Here is a 17,516-nt window from a genome sequence, read left to right on the forward strand (position 1 = left end):
CTAAAATTTGCCCTGCTGAACTATGAGTCAATATATCTTGGTGCCTGGTACTAAAAAGCTTGAGCTGTGTCTCCCTTAATTTATGGATTATTACTCTTTACGTAAGGATATTTTGCCAAAGCTGTGGGACAGCTTCTCTCTCCCACTTTTCCCTGTCACCTGTCTCACCACGGCAGAAACATTTCTTACTCCACACGACAGGCTGCAGTTCTGTCAGAAAAGAAGAAACTTGACCCGTACAATAGAAAATACGTATCAACAGGCCGATAGCTTCCTACTGGGACAGCCTGAATTCCACCCACATGATGCTTCCTATGAGCTAGCGTAGGCCTTCAGATGTACCTTGCCTGTACAGATTGGTAGCCTCAAGGATGTAAGTCAAATTCAGGCTGTCAGAATATGGCCAGGAGTGTTCTTCCCCACCTGGAGAATCAGCCTACACTTCCTTTTTATTGCTTCAGTTGTCTTTTTACTGTACTGTTTTGCAGGTATTCCTCTTGCTCCTGTCCATCTGTGCCTCTGCCAAGAAAGCAGCCTGCTGCAGGTTTGGTTGCCTCTCCAAGCTCTGATACACAACCTCTGAGGCTATGCCATCTGCACACCTATGTACTCCAGGTCCTTGTGCTAATCACGGTCTCATCTGCCCAGGACAAGGTAAAACTCTGGCACACAGGCATCCAGGACCAATTGGTTGCTTCACCCCTATTATTCAGAATGAAGAGTCCTACATCAGAGTATTGTACCTAAACCTCACACCTACACCCACATGAATAAAACAGGAGGTTTGTTACTACATCTGTATTGCTAAATAGACCGAGGACAAGGAGCAAGGTTTAACGCTGGGCAATTGATTCTCCATAATGCTAAATTGCCAGCAAGCTTTTGGCATAGTTCTGGCCAAGGCCAGCTAGCATCTCCACAGCAATGCCTGGGCACCAGGAGAACCTCTAGCTACCTAGCACACACCAAGGACTGCTTTCAGTAGGAACTTAGATGTAGTCCTCTTCCTCCTGTTCCGACACTATCTCCACAGGCTCTGCAGCCTCAAAGCGCTCCCCCGTGTCCTTCTGCCATGTCCCAAGACATGTAACACATCTTCTAGTTTCATACTACACAAACAACAGTTTTATGGGCCACAACAGTTTTCCTGTTCTATCAGATATGTTGACATAAAAAAGACACAAAAATTACAACAAAGTATTACTGCCACAGTGCATTACATACAGCCTCGAGGAGATCCACGGCACAAGCGCCGTGTAGGGTAGATGTGACCAGTCTAGCCACTTGGTCTCTGGGACAGAAAACAGTCCCCAGCTGTCTGTTTTGTGGCATAGGCAGGGCCTATGTGGCCTACACCCAGGGCTGGTGAGGAGGAATCAGACACATTTTGATTCTGTGTGCCTTCAAGTGAGGCAGGGCCTCCCATAACCCTGATATGGCAGGTGAAACGACTCCAGTGAAAAGCAGCTGATGCAAGTTCACGCTGGCTGTCATAACCCAAAAATGAACAAGCAGTTTCTTCAGGGGGGGCTTTCTTCTACCTAGACAGACCATGTCTCCTGAATACCAAAGGAAGAGCAGGAACAACAGAATTCAGGAGGGAGGGCAGCATGGGAAGAGCCGGCCATTTGCCCTCCCTCCCACAGAGCCAGTTAGGCCTCTGCAAGCAGCTGTGCCAGCTTCTGACCATCGTCAATACATCAATTCTACTTCTCAAAATCACAAGCCTGCTTTGGGTTCGTGTACGCACCTCCCAGGCATGTAACTGTGGGCAGTTCTCCATTGGTATTGACAGCTGGTGCACTCAACAGCAACACACAGAGAGCAGCCAACACATTTCCCTTCCCACCAGCCCCCTGCGGCCGTGTCATATTGGACATGGCTGTAATGGAAAGGTTAAAAGAAACCTTGTTGAAAAGCAATGACAAAGGATTGACTTTATGTTTAGACAGTGCCTAGGGCTGCAGTGGGATGGGTTTTGGGGGATGGAGTGGTTGAAACTGCATCTTCTCTTCCTCTTGTTGACAGAACAGTGTGAGGCTATTGGCTTGGTGGTGGCATTTGACCTTGCTTTTCCTTGTCTGGTTGACAGACCCCCCCAGGTTTGGAGCATCTGTACATGGAATATGAAGAGGATGATGATATTTCCTTTGCAAAATGGATGAGCAGCTTCTGGGGCCACAACTTCATCGATGAGAAAGAGAAAGAGGGTAGAGGCCACAAGAAACGTCAGACACGACCCTTTAGTGAAAGGAGAGCCTCCCTTCCGGTAAGAGCTGTGTGCAGTTGTCTCTGTGTGTGTGCATACATGGTTTATGTATAAATATAAGTGCCGTCCCCATGGCCCTAGCGATCTGTGAGGATGACTATGGCACACCTTGCTGAGAAAGTTCAGCTCCTACTGGCAGCAGCTAGTTGCATTTTGAACTTAGTTGCCTGCCAGAGTCAGGCCTCTGGTGCCTTTGGCATACAAGAAAACTGGCAAACTTCAAGATAAGCAACGATAGGACCAGAAATGTAAGGAGAAGGGTGTAATAACTGCCTAACTATGTATTACAATGTTGTTCTGTCTGCTAATCGCGACCTGGCAGAGATCAAAACATTTTGGAAACTGACACACAAACATTGGCTTCGATGAGTCTGTTCTCGTGTGTAAAACTACATAAGCCTGTATCTATTCACAGGATTTGGACCTAATTCTGCAACTATACCAGCTCCAGGAACTTGTATGCTTTACTCCCTGGGATTTAGTTGTTTGCAGACGTAACTTCTAATTTAAGCTAGAGGATGCAGTTCCTCCTTGTTTAAAACATCTGACTCTAAAAGTAAGGATGCAACACATAACATCATATCGTGAAGTAAGATTTTAAGAGAGAAGCACATTCTTTATTCTTAAACCAACAAAACAGTTGGGAAAGGGGCAGGGTTCACACACAGAGGCAGTTTTTTAAGGCAGCTCAGAACTGTCTAACTGATTATCAAAATGAAGTTAAACTGAAAGCAGCTGTTCCCAGTCTGCTCTTTATTTGAAGGCTGGTGCTTTTATTTCAGCCCTAAAAAAATGTTTAGGTGGTCCAAACCTGTCTCTTTTTTCCCAACTATATCAGTTGGCTTACCAAAGATATTATGTTTCCTTACAAACCATTTTCCAGTTATATCCTTAGAACATTATGGCTACAAGAAAGCAAATGCTACTCTGTTGGGGAGAAACAGCTAATCTTTTCCAGACTTTTTTTTCTGCCATGCTGTATTTTCACCTTGCAAGTTCTCCTCCACTGGAGCTGCCATGTTCTAAGCTGTAGGATTTTTCATTTTCAAAAAATTTAGCTAAGAAAAACAAAACAGGCCAAAACTACTTCCCCGCTCTTTGAATTCATGGCCAGGTTGGAGAGGTAACCTTCATTCATTAGCTTTGAACTGATCAGCCACATTTGTTATTTACAGTTATATTTCACCCTGGTCACAGATTGCAAGACAGACTCTGAGCTACAGCTGTCCTGATGGATTCCATCAGAATGCCTGAAAACAGAATGTTTATTAATGTTTTTTTTTTAAATTAATTTTACTGTATTTTAATTTCGTCCTGAGATCTACGCATATGTGATTTCTTTAGGCCCCAATACAGACTGAAGTGTAACAATGTACTTTAAGTCACTGTCTATTCAGCAAGCTGCTGAACACATTTTTGTGTATATTTGTGTGTGTACACATACATTTCATTTGAAGCATGTTCTTGTATTCAGTTTGTTCAAAAGCTATTTAAATACTTAGTCAGTAGCCATGCAAATACTTTGCTATAGTTGCATCCCTGAATCAACACCTAGAACTTGGATTAAGTTAGTTGACAGAAAGAGAACACTGTGACTTTTCACGTTACCGTTCAACGAGCTAAAGTTATCCTGTACACTTAATTATGTCTGGCCTTTACATTAATGCTCCACACAAATTTGTCTTGCTCCAGTAATATTATACAAGAGAGATAAATTTCAACTGCTTTATTTCTCAGTGCCAGAAATTGACTGGAGGAATGAGAAGGAAAGATTTGTTTGGGGATTTTATGATTCAGGGGTAAATTTTGAGATGAAAGTTTTTTATTTCAAAATCTCTGACTAGTTGGTAGTGAAGAGCACTAAAACATGTCTTAAACCAAATCCGGAAGTTAAACCAATGGGGACTAATAATTCCTTAGAAATACCTTCAGAAAGAGCATCTCCTTGTTGAGAGCAACAACTTGCTACTGCATCTGGATGTGGTTTTTACACAGTTATTAAAAATTATAACTGCTGTAAGATTCATTATTACAAATGACAACTACTGTAAGATTCAAAACACTTATCAGTGTTAGTTAAATATTGTCTTCATTAGAACAGTGCTATTAAACCGGAGGCTTAATAACTGAGATCAGACTGCATCTCTTTGGTAAGTTAATACCTCCACAGCAGATCACAGTGTACCCTTTCTTCTGTGTCAACATTGTAAACGGAGATAACGCTGCTGTCCTGGTGAAAATCAAGTCAGCAGGTTCTGAATGACACAGCTGTTGGCAAAAGTTCCTTGTGCAGATACAATGGTACTGCCAAAACAGCACTGCCAGCACACTTGGTCTCGTATCCAGGGCTGGTATACGGTGCATCAGCAATAGCACAGCCCTACCCACATGAACTGCATCTGCACCAGGAACATTTTGGTATTATATAGCAAAATGCTAGCAGTATAGCACAAAAGGCGGTTTTGCATAACACTGGAAATTGCTTTCAGCTCCAAATTGGTATGTTGGTCTTTGTAGTTTTTCCTGTGCTGTAGAAAGAAAGTCAAGCCACTGCTCTCACCTCAAACAGAATGGTAAACTCCTGTGTTATCCTATCATGGTAGAGCCCCCCAAAATATGGATAAAGCTTTGTAGAACAACTCCCAAACTAACAACAATTTTCATTATTTTTTTCCCAGTAGTATACCTCACAAACATTACGGAGATGAGCTTTGCAAAATGCTTTAGCTATTGTCATTCCCATTTTGCAGAGGGGAACACAAAATTATATTCATCCTTTGCTGGGTCACTGGCAAGACTGGCTAAAACTTGCAACTCCAGTCCCCTGAAAAGCATCAGAGTTATATATGTTGCTGTAGGCCAACACTGAATGTGAAAACTGCCTGGGGAGAACTAAGTAATCTGTTTTCATCTCCTTTAGTTAACTTGTTCCCTTGGCAAACTTTCGACACATTAACTGTGATACCCTTTTTGAAGCCTCCAGGTACAACTTTCCTTGATGCATTCTAGTTATCCTCCATCATTTTGGTTCAGGACAGTTTCTTACCTCCCAGACATTTTGTTGTGGGGAAAAGATAGGAGGCAAAGGAGCACTGATAACAGTTTTACAACCATAAAAATGTATCCACCTTCAAGTAGACGTTGCTGCTCACAGGAGAAAATCTGATAATAAGCAGCTAAGAGTGGGAGCAGAACAACTGACTGCTGTTGAAGTTACTAACATTTAGTTCAAACTAAAGTCAGACTGAACATCTATCACAATATTGTTACTACAGATCAGTTGCAGCCTAGGCCAAAACATTTTTAAGGAATATGTGCTTGGCTATAAGCTTCTCAGAGGGAAAGGAAGCTGTGGGACAACATCTGAATGTCAGATGTTCCAAAATATCCCTAAAGTACTGGGGTCATGGTGTAAACTTCAGCAAACAATGAACACTCGTGCTGACACACTGAAAATTAATTTTCTTACTGACAGCTGTGCAAGCCCTCAGATCAAGCACACAAGATGGAAGCAATTATCTTGTCTCCAAAAGAAATTGAGAAAGAGAATAGGCATATTATATTGACATCAATTTTGTGAAGTATTTTTGTTTGTGTACTTTCTGTGTGTTTTACATGGGCAATTAGCAAAAGATTAGCTGTTGTGTAAACAGATACACTGAGCATGACTGGCCTTTACACAAAGGCTCAAGCAGAAAAAGGGAGTACTAAGGAAGTGAGAAACGACCCCTGAGAACATGCTCGGTGCTTCTGGCTTTCCCAGCACTGGCAAAAATTCCCCATTTTGATATAGGGGAGCATTTTTCATTCTTCCTTCCCATGCCTTTTCCCTTGTTTCACCTCCTCTCCACTTCTCCAGTTTAAGAACTAGTCAAGGTCAGATCTAGGAGCCAGAGATCAAGGGGAGTTTGCTGAAGAGGGACCAGACATAGGCAAGAGGCAGCTGCTGGGGCAAGGACAGGAGCAGACACTGGGGCTGTGCTCAGGGACCTTTGGCAAGGGAGGACAGCAGCGGTGGGTGGACACCAGAGCGTGCAGATACAGAGGCAATCTCTGTTGCCAGCAGCTGCTGAGACTTCAGGAAGGAAAGCATACACTAAAGCAGTCTTCAGCCATTCTTATTTACAATGTTACCAAGCGATCAATTTGGCACCAAATGCATGTATTAAATCCAAGAAACAGGAAGAAAGCTGCACAGATTTTATCTGAAGTCAGTGCCAGATCTGCTTCATTGCTGAGCTTCACTTTATGACTCTTTCAGTTCTCCACAGAGTCAATCTTAAATAAAAGAAGACTAATGTCCTGTACTAGTTATAAGCCACAAAATGTTCATGCTTGAACAGTTGTGTTAAGGCTCCTGTCCACTGTAGGGTTGTGTTCATAAGACAGCAACATGCTAATGTGCGTGAGCATGCTGTCCTTCTAGTTATGGTGGTGTGTTTCACGCAAAGGCACTGTGAGAGGAGGCACAGTCACAGTAAGATGATGACATAAATATGTATGTGTAGCTTTACCCTTAGTCCACTGAGGCAGATACACATTTCAGAGGAAGGCCTGTCCCTTTTCTGGGCCATTGGTGCCATGTCAGTTTGTGAACTGCAGTCTTTTTCATAAGGGCTTAACTATAATTCCATCTGTGAAGGGAAATTAAAACATCTTAGTAAAATAAAACACAAATATTGCAAAACAGGATTGATAGAATACCGTCCTCCGTTTCAGCTGTTCTCCTGTTTGTGGTTTTTTTTTTCCCAAACCCTCTAAGAACAAACACCAGTGATTTTTAGTGTGCGACAATTTTTATTTCCAGGAAACAATATATGTTGATACCATTAAAATGACACAGAAGACATTTAGCTTGTTGAGCTTGACACGGCATCTATACTCCTGTCCCTCAAGCACAATGTGATTGCTTTCATGCTTTTTAAAATAACAATACAATATGACCTTACAGAAATTACAGCTCTATTGATTGGTTTGTAACCAAAGTAAAAATAGGATGGCAGAAATCATTACCACTACTCTCAGAGGCAGTCCATAATACTAGTTACTGAAGTAAGCTTATGTCTGGAAATGAAACTGAACCAGTACTGTGTGATCTGAAAACCCTTTGGTATTAGGTGCTTCTGTCAGGTATAAGACATGTAAAAGAACCAAGAGTTGCAGATGCCTGTGAAAATGGGAAGTATAGATCAGTAAACAGGATATATAGCCCCAAGAAAATAGATCCTCAGTTACCACCAATAGCTGCATGTGGCAACTAGTAACGAGGGAGACAAATCTACCTGTATGGATCTGCAGCATTTTGCTGGAAGATGCATAACGCTGTCAGGTGTAGATTTACTGGTGATTTAGAACCTCACATCAAGCCTGTCTAATATGATGTAGTCACAACCATTTGGATGCACAGTCTCACTATTCAGAGAAAGGCTGCACAGGTCCCTGTAGCGCTGATAGATTTATAATAGCGCTGGGCCAGAGTAAATGCAAATTTATACAGGAGATGTTTCAGGTCCCTTGCAGTCCAAGGTCTGTAGAGTCATGTGGCCACTATACCAAGCTGGTTTACCTTTCCACTGTTGTTTGTTAAAAAAACAAAGCAAAACAAAACAAAACAAAAACCCAACAAACCCTACTCTGAGTGTAGGGGTTTCTCCTGGATCTTCTTAGAAAGCATTTCAGGGTCTGTGGGATAGACCTTCAGTTGTTATAAACAATCACAGCTCCCTTGAAGCCAGCAGAGCTTCTTAGGATTACTCAGTAGCTGAAGGCTTAGCACCAGGCTTCTATAAAACATACATGCGTTCAAACATGTATGCGGCAGCTGGGTGCCTGGAGTGCCATAACCTGACACCTGGGGGGGTCTCATTTTTTGTACTTCCCATCTCTCTCTCTCACAACTTTCACCACCTGCATCTTACCAGTGTTCAGCCCCTCGCCCTTTTTTCAACATTAATTTATAAATTATATATATTATATAATTATATATATTAAATATAATTAATATTCAATACTCAACAAAGACCTCTTATTTTGCAGGCCAGGCTTTCCTCCCTCCATACAACACGACTTCATGCCTCTACCAAAGGCTCATCTTCAGGGCATCTCAAGGGCTCCAAGGAATTTCAAGAAGACCAAGATGTAAAATGCCACTGCCACAGGAAGGCAAGCAGAACACCTTCAACAGACAGCTCATGCCCAGAGACAAGATCAAACTCCATCCAGGAATTTGCAGAGTCCTTTGAAAAGCAATTGCATCTCAAAAGCAAACGCTCCGTTTCTTTGGTAGGTAAGAACCAATAGCAGCCTTAAGATCACTTCAGAAAAAAACCAAAACAAACAGCAAGCAGGCCAGCTTTATCCGTGGTGCAATTGCTGTGGCTTTGCTGGGGGAAGAGCAGAAATAAGCTTGAATTAGAATTTCACAAATAAGGTAGTCCTTACAGTAGTGCAAACAAGGTTAAAGTGGCAGTATCATTACTATGAGCATTCTTGATATAGTGTTACCATCTAGAGTTATTAAAAAATATGTATCTTCAAAATGAGACGCCACAGTGGCTGTGGCAATGTTTTCAGAGGCTGTGCCAACAAAATGTGACAATGTAAAACCAGGTTTGCTTCACTTTTGCCGTAAGACCCAGCTGTCTTTCTCATTGCTGCTGACCTGGCTTAACCATATATGGTGTTATCTGTAAGATTGCCAGACATTGTGGTGTTTGAGAGGCTTCTCTTTTACCCCTTGGGACTCCATTCATCTGCTTTCTTCAGTGTCACCACACAGCTGCAGCAGCAGCCATTGCTATAAGTGGCTGAACGTATTTTCACTGTAAGGACGTGCAGCCAGCAGGGGATTCTCCCCCCTTTTCATCCTTCTCTTCTCCCCATCATTCTGTCCTGAGGCATGAGTGTTTTCTGTATGGATTGTGTTGATGAGGTAGCCAATAACAACCTTTTGTCTATGACAGTTTAACACATTTTTATTATTATGATACATACTATCTGGTGTATCATACAATGGAAGGAAGGATAATATACCTTAACTCGCTTTTAAGTATTAGAACCCTATAAAATTCAGTTGAAAAATCTGTGCTTGAATAACACTTTACATTAGCACCAAATAACAACAGAGGGAAGTATCTTTTTTCTTCAGTTTGTTGATACTAACAGTTTTCTATGGAGAAGTACTTTTCAGCTCTCTTTGCAGACCTTCTGTGCAGCAACAAGAGAGAAAAAAAAATCGTTTTTCAATACTCAGCATCATTACATGAACAGACCCACAATTATAGTCCTTGCATGCCCAGTCCTCTAAGAATATGCAGAATTATGGTGATGACAACTCTGTTATGCAGTTTTTAAGATTTTAAGTGCGTTCTCTAATCTTCTTTTTCCCCTTCAGGAACTATTCAGAATTTATTTCATTTCGAACTTCACATTGCCTCATTTGCCAGCCCTCACCAGTGGTTATCTGGGTTACCATTTATCATTTCTCAAAAGTGCCTACAGCTAGAAAGTCTGTGAGTGTGTAATAATTGTACAATAAGTATAGTAAGCATAATGCACTAAATATGGCTTCGGTTCGAGTTAAAAACATGGATTCTGGTACCTTTCTGTAATCTGCAGTGAGGTGTGCCAGGCTGTATTTTAATCTACCTTTCAAGTAGACCAAATTGTTGTAATTCCCTCAGTCACCACTGAAGTTTGGGAGATGTGAAGGACTTCAGAACCTCGAAGAACTGCGCGAGGTTACAGATGTGTTACAGATCTGAAAGGAAATTTGGGAGTGGGCTTAAACTTGTAGCTTCAAATGGAGTGGGTTTTTTTGCATTCAGGGCTCTGTGGGTGTAATTCAAACCACTCTTTACATGACTACATAGGTTAAAAGAAAAAAAAAGTGGGGGAAAGGTAATCCCATTTCATGTCCTTCCCTGCATATTGCTTTTCTCTTATAAAAGTGGCTTTGAGGACACTTCATGATGTTCAGCACTTGTTTTCAGTGAGGTATTTGCAGCTAGCACTGAACAACCTTCAGGTGCATAAAGAAGGATCATGTGAAAGGACAGAAACATGGAGTCTGGGCTGAAATCTGAGAGTCTCTCCCTTCTCCCCTCCTTTCTCCTCTCCCCCTCAAGCCCTCCAGACAGGTGACCCTTCTACCACACATAGAGTATAATCAAAAGCATGTTACTTCTTGCTGAGTTTTAGGATGACTGTCTGGGGCCTTGAATTTGAGCCCATCATGTTAAAGCTGATCTTGCTGAGGTAGGTGACTAGAATATTTTATTATACATTAGTAGTGAAATAAAATAATGAGATTTTGTTGTTCATGTGGGAGTCGCTTTTAATTCCCTGCTATTTTTCTCCTGCCTTTTAGCAACCTGAAGGCATGAAGGAGAGAAGAGAAAGAGAGAGACTGCATTTGAGAAAAAGCAAGTCTCACAGGAGAATGGGAGAGAAATCAGAGCCAAGGAGAGAGCAGAAAGAAGATGATGGTTCAGAAGTTGTACCTGCAAAACACAATGAACAGTTTCCACCACAAGCAAGCATTGAGAAAGGATATTTATGCACAGGCAGCTAGAATGCATTGGGATAATGAATTTTAACACTCTCCCTGAAGCGCAGAGGGGGCATTCTTGTTTTGTTTTGACTAGAAGAGGCCTGTTAGCTAGAATACACCCTGACCTGTAAAATAAGAGTAAAATTCAACTGCATCATTGACACCATGTTACTACCTTCCTGTCTGTACTTTCTCCATTAGGAATGTGACCGTTGTCATAGGAGGAGTGTGTCTGGAGCAAGATCCCAGTTAGCAATGAACGACTGTAAGAGGCTTTCAGGCAGATTTAGCACTGCAGCAGGACAGTGGTGGATGTGTTCATCTAAGAGTAAAGCATATATTTATTACAGAGCTGTGCAAAGTCATCCAAAGCCTTATGTTTCTCTTTTAATTGAAAACAGGCTTATTGGTAGGTTTGGGAAGGAAAAAGTACACATAAACAGCCACCTGCTTCCTGGCCCTGACATTCACTTAGATTTGGCTTGGAAACAGGTATCTTTTGTCTTTTACATTCTCTCAACACCAAATTTACAGAAGTAATAGAAGAGAAGTCCCCGAGTTCTCTTCTACACCTTCCTGATGTCTCACTTCTCTCTGCTTTCCCTCACTGTCACTGGCAATATGACTCTTGTTTCTCTGCCATCCCCCAGTCCTCTCCCGTGTCCCCAGTCCTGTTTCCCCAGTCACACAACTAGTTCTTTCTCCCAACTTTAACCTCATCGTTTTGTCTCTTTTGCGGCATTCCCCCTCTCCATTTACTACTTTATAGCCCTGACTCATAGCTACCAACGTCTTTTGCTACATCTCTAGTTTTGCCCCATCAAAATTTGAGCCTTGCTGAAAGTTCTCCAGTAGAAACAGAGATGTTCTGCCTCTCACACTTCTATACAATCTCTTCAAGGGGCTTGCCGCAGGTGATGGATTGCAACCCTTTTCACTTTTTCCTTTTTCTAGAACTCGGGCCAAACCAAGGGGATGGGAACTGGCTCTGTCTATGGTAAGCAAGGCTTAGGAAAACTATTTCCTCTGGCTGAAGATCTGAACTCAGGTGTAAATCTTACCAGCTATAAGTAAGGTTTCCTTCTATGCAGAGGAAATCCACCTCCATACGCTCATAAACACATACACACCCTCACAACCTCCCCATGTCCCCCTCTTCAACACGTAAGTCTTCCCTGCAGGGAAGAACACTGCCCTCTTTGAGAATAATTTCCCCAGGCCTAGTACAGGGAAAGCTGCTTTGGATAGTACAGTTAGAGAAGCATGAAGACTAAGGAAGTCATGAGAAAAAGTCAAAGTCTGCTGGGTATTCTTCCTGTGATTTTCTGTAATTAACAAAGATCTTATTATTTTACTTTAGAGCCTTAACTTTGAATGTTCAACCTTTTAAAAGCTTAGAGCATCCCTAAAACTTTGTAACACTTATCTCCATTAAAGGACTGTTTTTCTTCTTAAGTAGGGCTTTAGGGGATATATAAGAAAGCAACCGAACCCTTGCTGATGCTTGTAAATTGCTTCTTGCCTGGTAACATATATTATAAACTAATAAATCTGACTGAAAAATGTTGTTCCTATGCATAATTCCTGTCCTTCCCAATTCAAATTGGATTTTCATTAAGTTCTTCTGTCAGCCAAAACATCCATGCAGATGGCTTTCCTCTTCTAGTCTTAATTTGAAGACTGCATTACAATAGACCTGGGTAGAAAGGGACATGGCCAGCTATGCCTGAGTTCCTCACACATACATCTCACATATAAAACCTCTCACATACATCCTTTCAGGTAGCAGCCTGCCCTTACAACTCGTGAGAGCTGAATGCCGTGGCTGCACCAGCTTTGCCTGGATTTCAGAGCATCAGCCTCCTCCTCCTGTTTTCCAGCCGGTTTAACTCAACAGGCCCAGCTGTATCCCAGCAGAATTTGCAAAAAGATTGTATTCATGAGACTAACGTGCTGGTTGTACACCATACCTGATGAAAATAAAATACCCAAAAGAGCGAAAATAGAAAACCCATGTGTGCCTGGATCCAGCCTGCTGTTTACCATCTCAATCAAAGCACAAGCAAGCCTCACTGCCACCGTGGCAGCCGAGCAGGTCTGCTGCAAACAGCTCCCGTGTTCATCACTGAACCCCATCTCTCAAATGGGAGAGCTTGTAAGTGTTTATGTCCTTTCTGGGCTGGCCCATCAGCACCGTGGTGTGACTCTGGAAAGAGCAGCTTTCCAATAATGGCCTCGACACTGTTCTCCTTAAATCAGTAAAAAATATTTACTTGAAAGTGTTTTCTCTTGCTTCATATCATGCCTGATTGGACCAACAGCCCTTTCCAGTTTAGTCCCATGTAGTCTGATACAATAGTATTAATTAGAAAGGCTGAAACTTGCATGACAGAATGAAATCATTCTCCACAGAAATAAACAATTATTCCATAACAAATCAGGCACTTGGGAAGGAAGGTAATCATCCGAAGAGGAATCTGATTGCAATGGCATGGCTGATATTTCTATTTCCACAGAAAGTGGAATTGGGATATACAAATAGTCAGAAAGACTCCAGAAGGTTTTCATTTTCACAGTAGGTCACTAGTTCGGTCATGACTGACATAAAAAATAGTCACTGCCTTGATTCCCATCCCCAGTTCCCAGAGCAGCTGGGCTGGCTGTGGGCATTTTCTGCACACGCGCCCCTTCCTAGGCAAACACTGTTTGCTTTTTCTGCTCTTTCCAAGAGCGGGGTGGCTGCAAGTTGCATCAGAGTCCAAACCCTGGACATGAAGGAGGTCACTTAGTGGGAAGCGAAGACAAAGGGACCAAAAATATCTTTTCCAAACTGCTCATTAACAGGTAATGTTAAAAACCTGAAACAGTTTTACAACAGAGGGGACCCAGCAGGCAGCAGAAGTAGGCTGACGCTCCCACTGCGGGCTGGCTGTTGAAAGCTGACATGACTCAGGGGCCTGTGAAGGACATTTTAGGCTTGCTGTGGCTCATGGGTGGGAGACCACGCTCTGGTAAAACACTCGTCTCTGTGGAACCTTCCCAGCACTTCAGAGTAACTAGAAAATGCTCCTGTGGGAAGTTAGGGCATGGGTACATACAAGCATTTCAAGAGCAAGATCCAGTTATAGCCCGGTGTTTTCTGAGAGGGCTAAGAAGAGAACGTCAGTTGTGGTTACCTCATCTTTTAGGTGGGCATTCCCAAAGCAAAATGTTTATGCTTGCATGCTTCCAAGGTATTGTTTAATTGCAGCATGGTTTTGAGGATGGATTAAATTTTGGGTATGTGTTACCATATCACGTATCAGTATATAAAATGCCAGACCCCACAAAGGCAAAAGGAAGCAACAGCTATATTTATGTACATGCTTGCAACAATCCTTTCTAAGAGAAAAATGGGAAATATTTAAATGCATAAATAAAACAAAACAACCACAATGTATAACTGAACAAGAATATAATAACTATTAAAAAGAAACCTAACATTAAATATGAAAAAATGAAAATGTTCATCTGTACTGTTTCATTCTTTAGCACAAAAGAAGGTATTTGGATAAGCACAGCCCTGGCTCTGAATGTATTCAGTGTACGTATGAATAGTACAAAATCACATAGAAATATAATCGAACCTGATAACCAAAATTATTCACAGAGAAATGAATCATAATAATGGGACCTCGAGTTTATACAGCCATGTGCCAAAACCATTGAAAACAAACAGGTCTTGAAATACATCCAGAAGGCTATTGCAGCCAAAGTCTAGTCATTCAACGACAGAAGTGAATATTGAAATTCAACAAACTTCGTAGATAATGCCCTGCCTGCAGCTGTTGTGCCAGAGCTTTAGGTAACTGTGTATGAACAAATGCTAAAATAAACCCACTCACCATAGAAAACATTGCTTGTAGGGTGTTGATTTTTTTGTTGGTTTTGATATTCCTCCTATTAGGAGGATTCCTCTGAATCCTAGCCCAGTCTCTGCTGTACTTTGGAAAAAGATAACTTCTCTCTGCTGTGTCTTGTCTCTGAGGCCAGACAGAAAATAGGAGAAAGAAGTGATACAAGGAGCATCAAAGACTAATATTCTGTCATATTTGATGCATTCTTGTCCTTCTTATATGTTTGTCAGAATGCTTCAGTTCATGCAATTTCTAAACTGATTGGTAGATTTGCTGTATGGAGAAGACCCACCAAAACTTATGACAGTTATATATGAATTTTCATTAAAAAGCTGATGGAGTCCTTACAGGGAGTCTTCAGCCTGGTGAATTAGTCCTGTTCTTGATACTGAAGTATCAAAAAGGAACTCTCTTTTTGCTCTAAAGCTTGAGCAGAAGGATTCATGGACACCATTCCCCTGGGCTTCCCTGCAACCATGTCCCATTATATGAGGTGGGTGCTAAGGTTTTGGCCCTTTGGAAAGCAACCCTTCCTCGACCTTTATGCAATGGATCTCAGTTGATATTCTGCTCTTCCTATAGGCACAAAATACATCTTAAATGTCTCTCATAAACATTCTAAACCTAGTGCATCTACTCCCTGAGGACTCCCATACAGAGAATTTTGGCTGCCAGAAAGCAGCTAGAGTGATTTTAGGTTAGCCTTCCCACAGCTAGCACAAGCTTATGCCTGGGAGAGAGAAATGGTTAGGGCATTCCTTTGCACTGACAGTCCCAGCAGCAATAAAAGGTCCTCAGGGAGAACAAAGTAACTTTGGGCTGCTCTCACCTGTGCAGGAGCAGCAATCACAGGTTAGCCCAGAATTTGGGGTGCAAAAAAAAAAAATAATTCATGGACTCCTTCTCTTTTGTGCCAAGTTCCACCTACCCACAGCTGGAGATGAGGCTACTTCAGACAACAGATCTTCCATTCCTTTAACGCCTTTTGCATGGAACAAATGCAGTACCACAGCAGCATAATCCAGGTCTTAACTATATGGTCAACAGACATCAACCATAATGTTCATCACTCATTCAGGGTACTCATTACAATTTGATTACCTAATCAAAAGCAATTATGAGTTGAGGTCATTTAAGTCTGATAAAAATTTCCTTTCACTTGAAGGAGGAAGATCTGGATCTGTGTGTTATTTGTCATGATGACTTGGGGACTGGCAGCAGCACAGAACTTCACTGCATGCACAGCTTCCACAAAGAGGTATCGTGACAAACTCCCAGGGCCTTATTTTCTGTTACTGGCAATGTAGAGAGTAGAGGAAGGGGTTTATATATCAAATTCTCCAGACCTTGACTAAACCTTGAATGCTGGTGACTGAAAGAGATACATCTCTGTGTTGAAACTGCTGCAGTAATCCTGCGTTACCAGATGCTACCTAGAAGGTGGGAGAATCCTCAGCATCATCTTTAATGGTTCTTAGCAAAGTTTTGCACTGATGGAAAGACCAAAGGTGGAGATGATGGGCTACACTGGAGCTGCTGCAGCCAGTGTGTGTCATTCTTTAAATAACTGTGTTAGGAGAACATCAGTGCTCTGAAGGAGCTGCAAGCAGCTGGGTGTTTCAATGTCTGCAGTTCTGAGCTGGCACTGCAGAGAAGGAGCAAACAGTTCTCCTAAGTCCTGGCTAATCAATGTTTAAGAGTTCAGTGAGTCCGGCTCACTCCTCTCCATAGAGATAAATTGTGTGGTATAGTTGGTGCCTATACTGATAACCTCAGGAAAGGGACCGAGGTCTAAGTACTCCTCTCTTTGGAGGTTGTTTCTGTAGGTGGCGTCTGAGATAGATACACTGGTGGAGTGGAGTGAGAGAAGCAGGCGTAACTGCTATGCTAGCTATACTTTCAAACACAGAACCTGATCTCAAGACTTTTTGGTCTGGTATCAAATAAGGAAAAAGAGAAAGCGCTGGATACCACATTCTTCTGGAAAAAAAAAATAATGTTGTGTCTGGTCTGGATCCTGCTGAAGTTATTCTGATGATAACAGGATTCATCTAATTAATCTAATTCTATTAATCTGAAAATAGTATCCTCATTTCCTTAATATCATTGATTCGGTAAATATTTTGGACCAGGGATCTTAATTTCTTAAGGGAATATATCAGCTACACCTCTTGAAATTCCTGGGAAATAACAGGAATCCCTGCATTAAAATCCTGTTTGTTAGGCCTCTTTTCCATTTGCTTTTAACAGTGTATTCAAAAGTGGCTGCTAAGGAAACCAACCTGTCCAACATGTCGTGTCCAGGTGCTTCTGTAAAGTCAGTGGCAGCCTCTTGTCATCTGTGATGAAGAAGTCAAGAAGAGAGGGTCCTTCAGGACTGCGGAGGGGAAATATTCAAGGCTTGATTCCAGTTACAGAAGAAGAAAGAAAACAAAACTTTACTCAGTGGATTAATGCATTACAAGGTTACTGTAAGTGTTTTAGCTTTTACAATACAGTTCAGAGTCCAGCTTTGAAGATAAAAACTAACTCCTAACTCCTTCTGCCTGTGTGTGTCATAGAAACATGCCAGTGTTTAGGGAAGAGGTCAAAATGTTTTTACAATTCTATGGACAGTGTAAATAAAAATTACACATTTGCTACAAAATACATTGTTTACAAATTATTTCACTTATTGTCATTAAATGGCTAGATAACATACATAGCCATTTTCCAGCAGAGGGAGTCTGTCGATACAGAGTGAGAACATGCACTGTAGTCTGCTGCAAGCACGAGTTTGAGATTAAAACTCATTACACTG

The 17,516-nt window shown here is 41.8% G+C and overlaps 1 protein-coding gene across 1 annotated transcript; it reads left to right on the top strand.

Annotated features, from left to right (window-relative positions):
- Positions 1–533: 533 nt before the first annotated feature.
- Positions 534–10,841, top strand: LNP1 (leukemia NUP98 fusion partner 1). Its single transcript, XM_009466703.2, has 4 exons — positions 534–654; positions 2,093–2,269; positions 8,306–8,551; positions 10,638–10,841. The coding sequence occupies exons 2-4, from the start codon at positions 2,120–2,122 to the stop codon at positions 10,839–10,841; spliced, it is 600 nt and encodes a 199-aa protein (XP_009464978.1). The 5' UTR covers positions 534–654; positions 2,093–2,119.
- The last annotated feature ends 6,675 nt before the right edge of the window (positions 10,842–17,516 follow it).

This window comes from Nipponia nippon, unplaced genomic scaffold, assembly GCF_047370975.1.
Source record: "Nipponia nippon isolate SJK-2023a ecotype South Korea unplaced genomic scaffold, ASM4737097v1 scaffold_2, whole genome shotgun sequence".
Classification (NCBI taxonomy): domain Eukaryota; kingdom Metazoa; phylum Chordata; class Aves; order Pelecaniformes; family Threskiornithidae; genus Nipponia; species Nipponia nippon.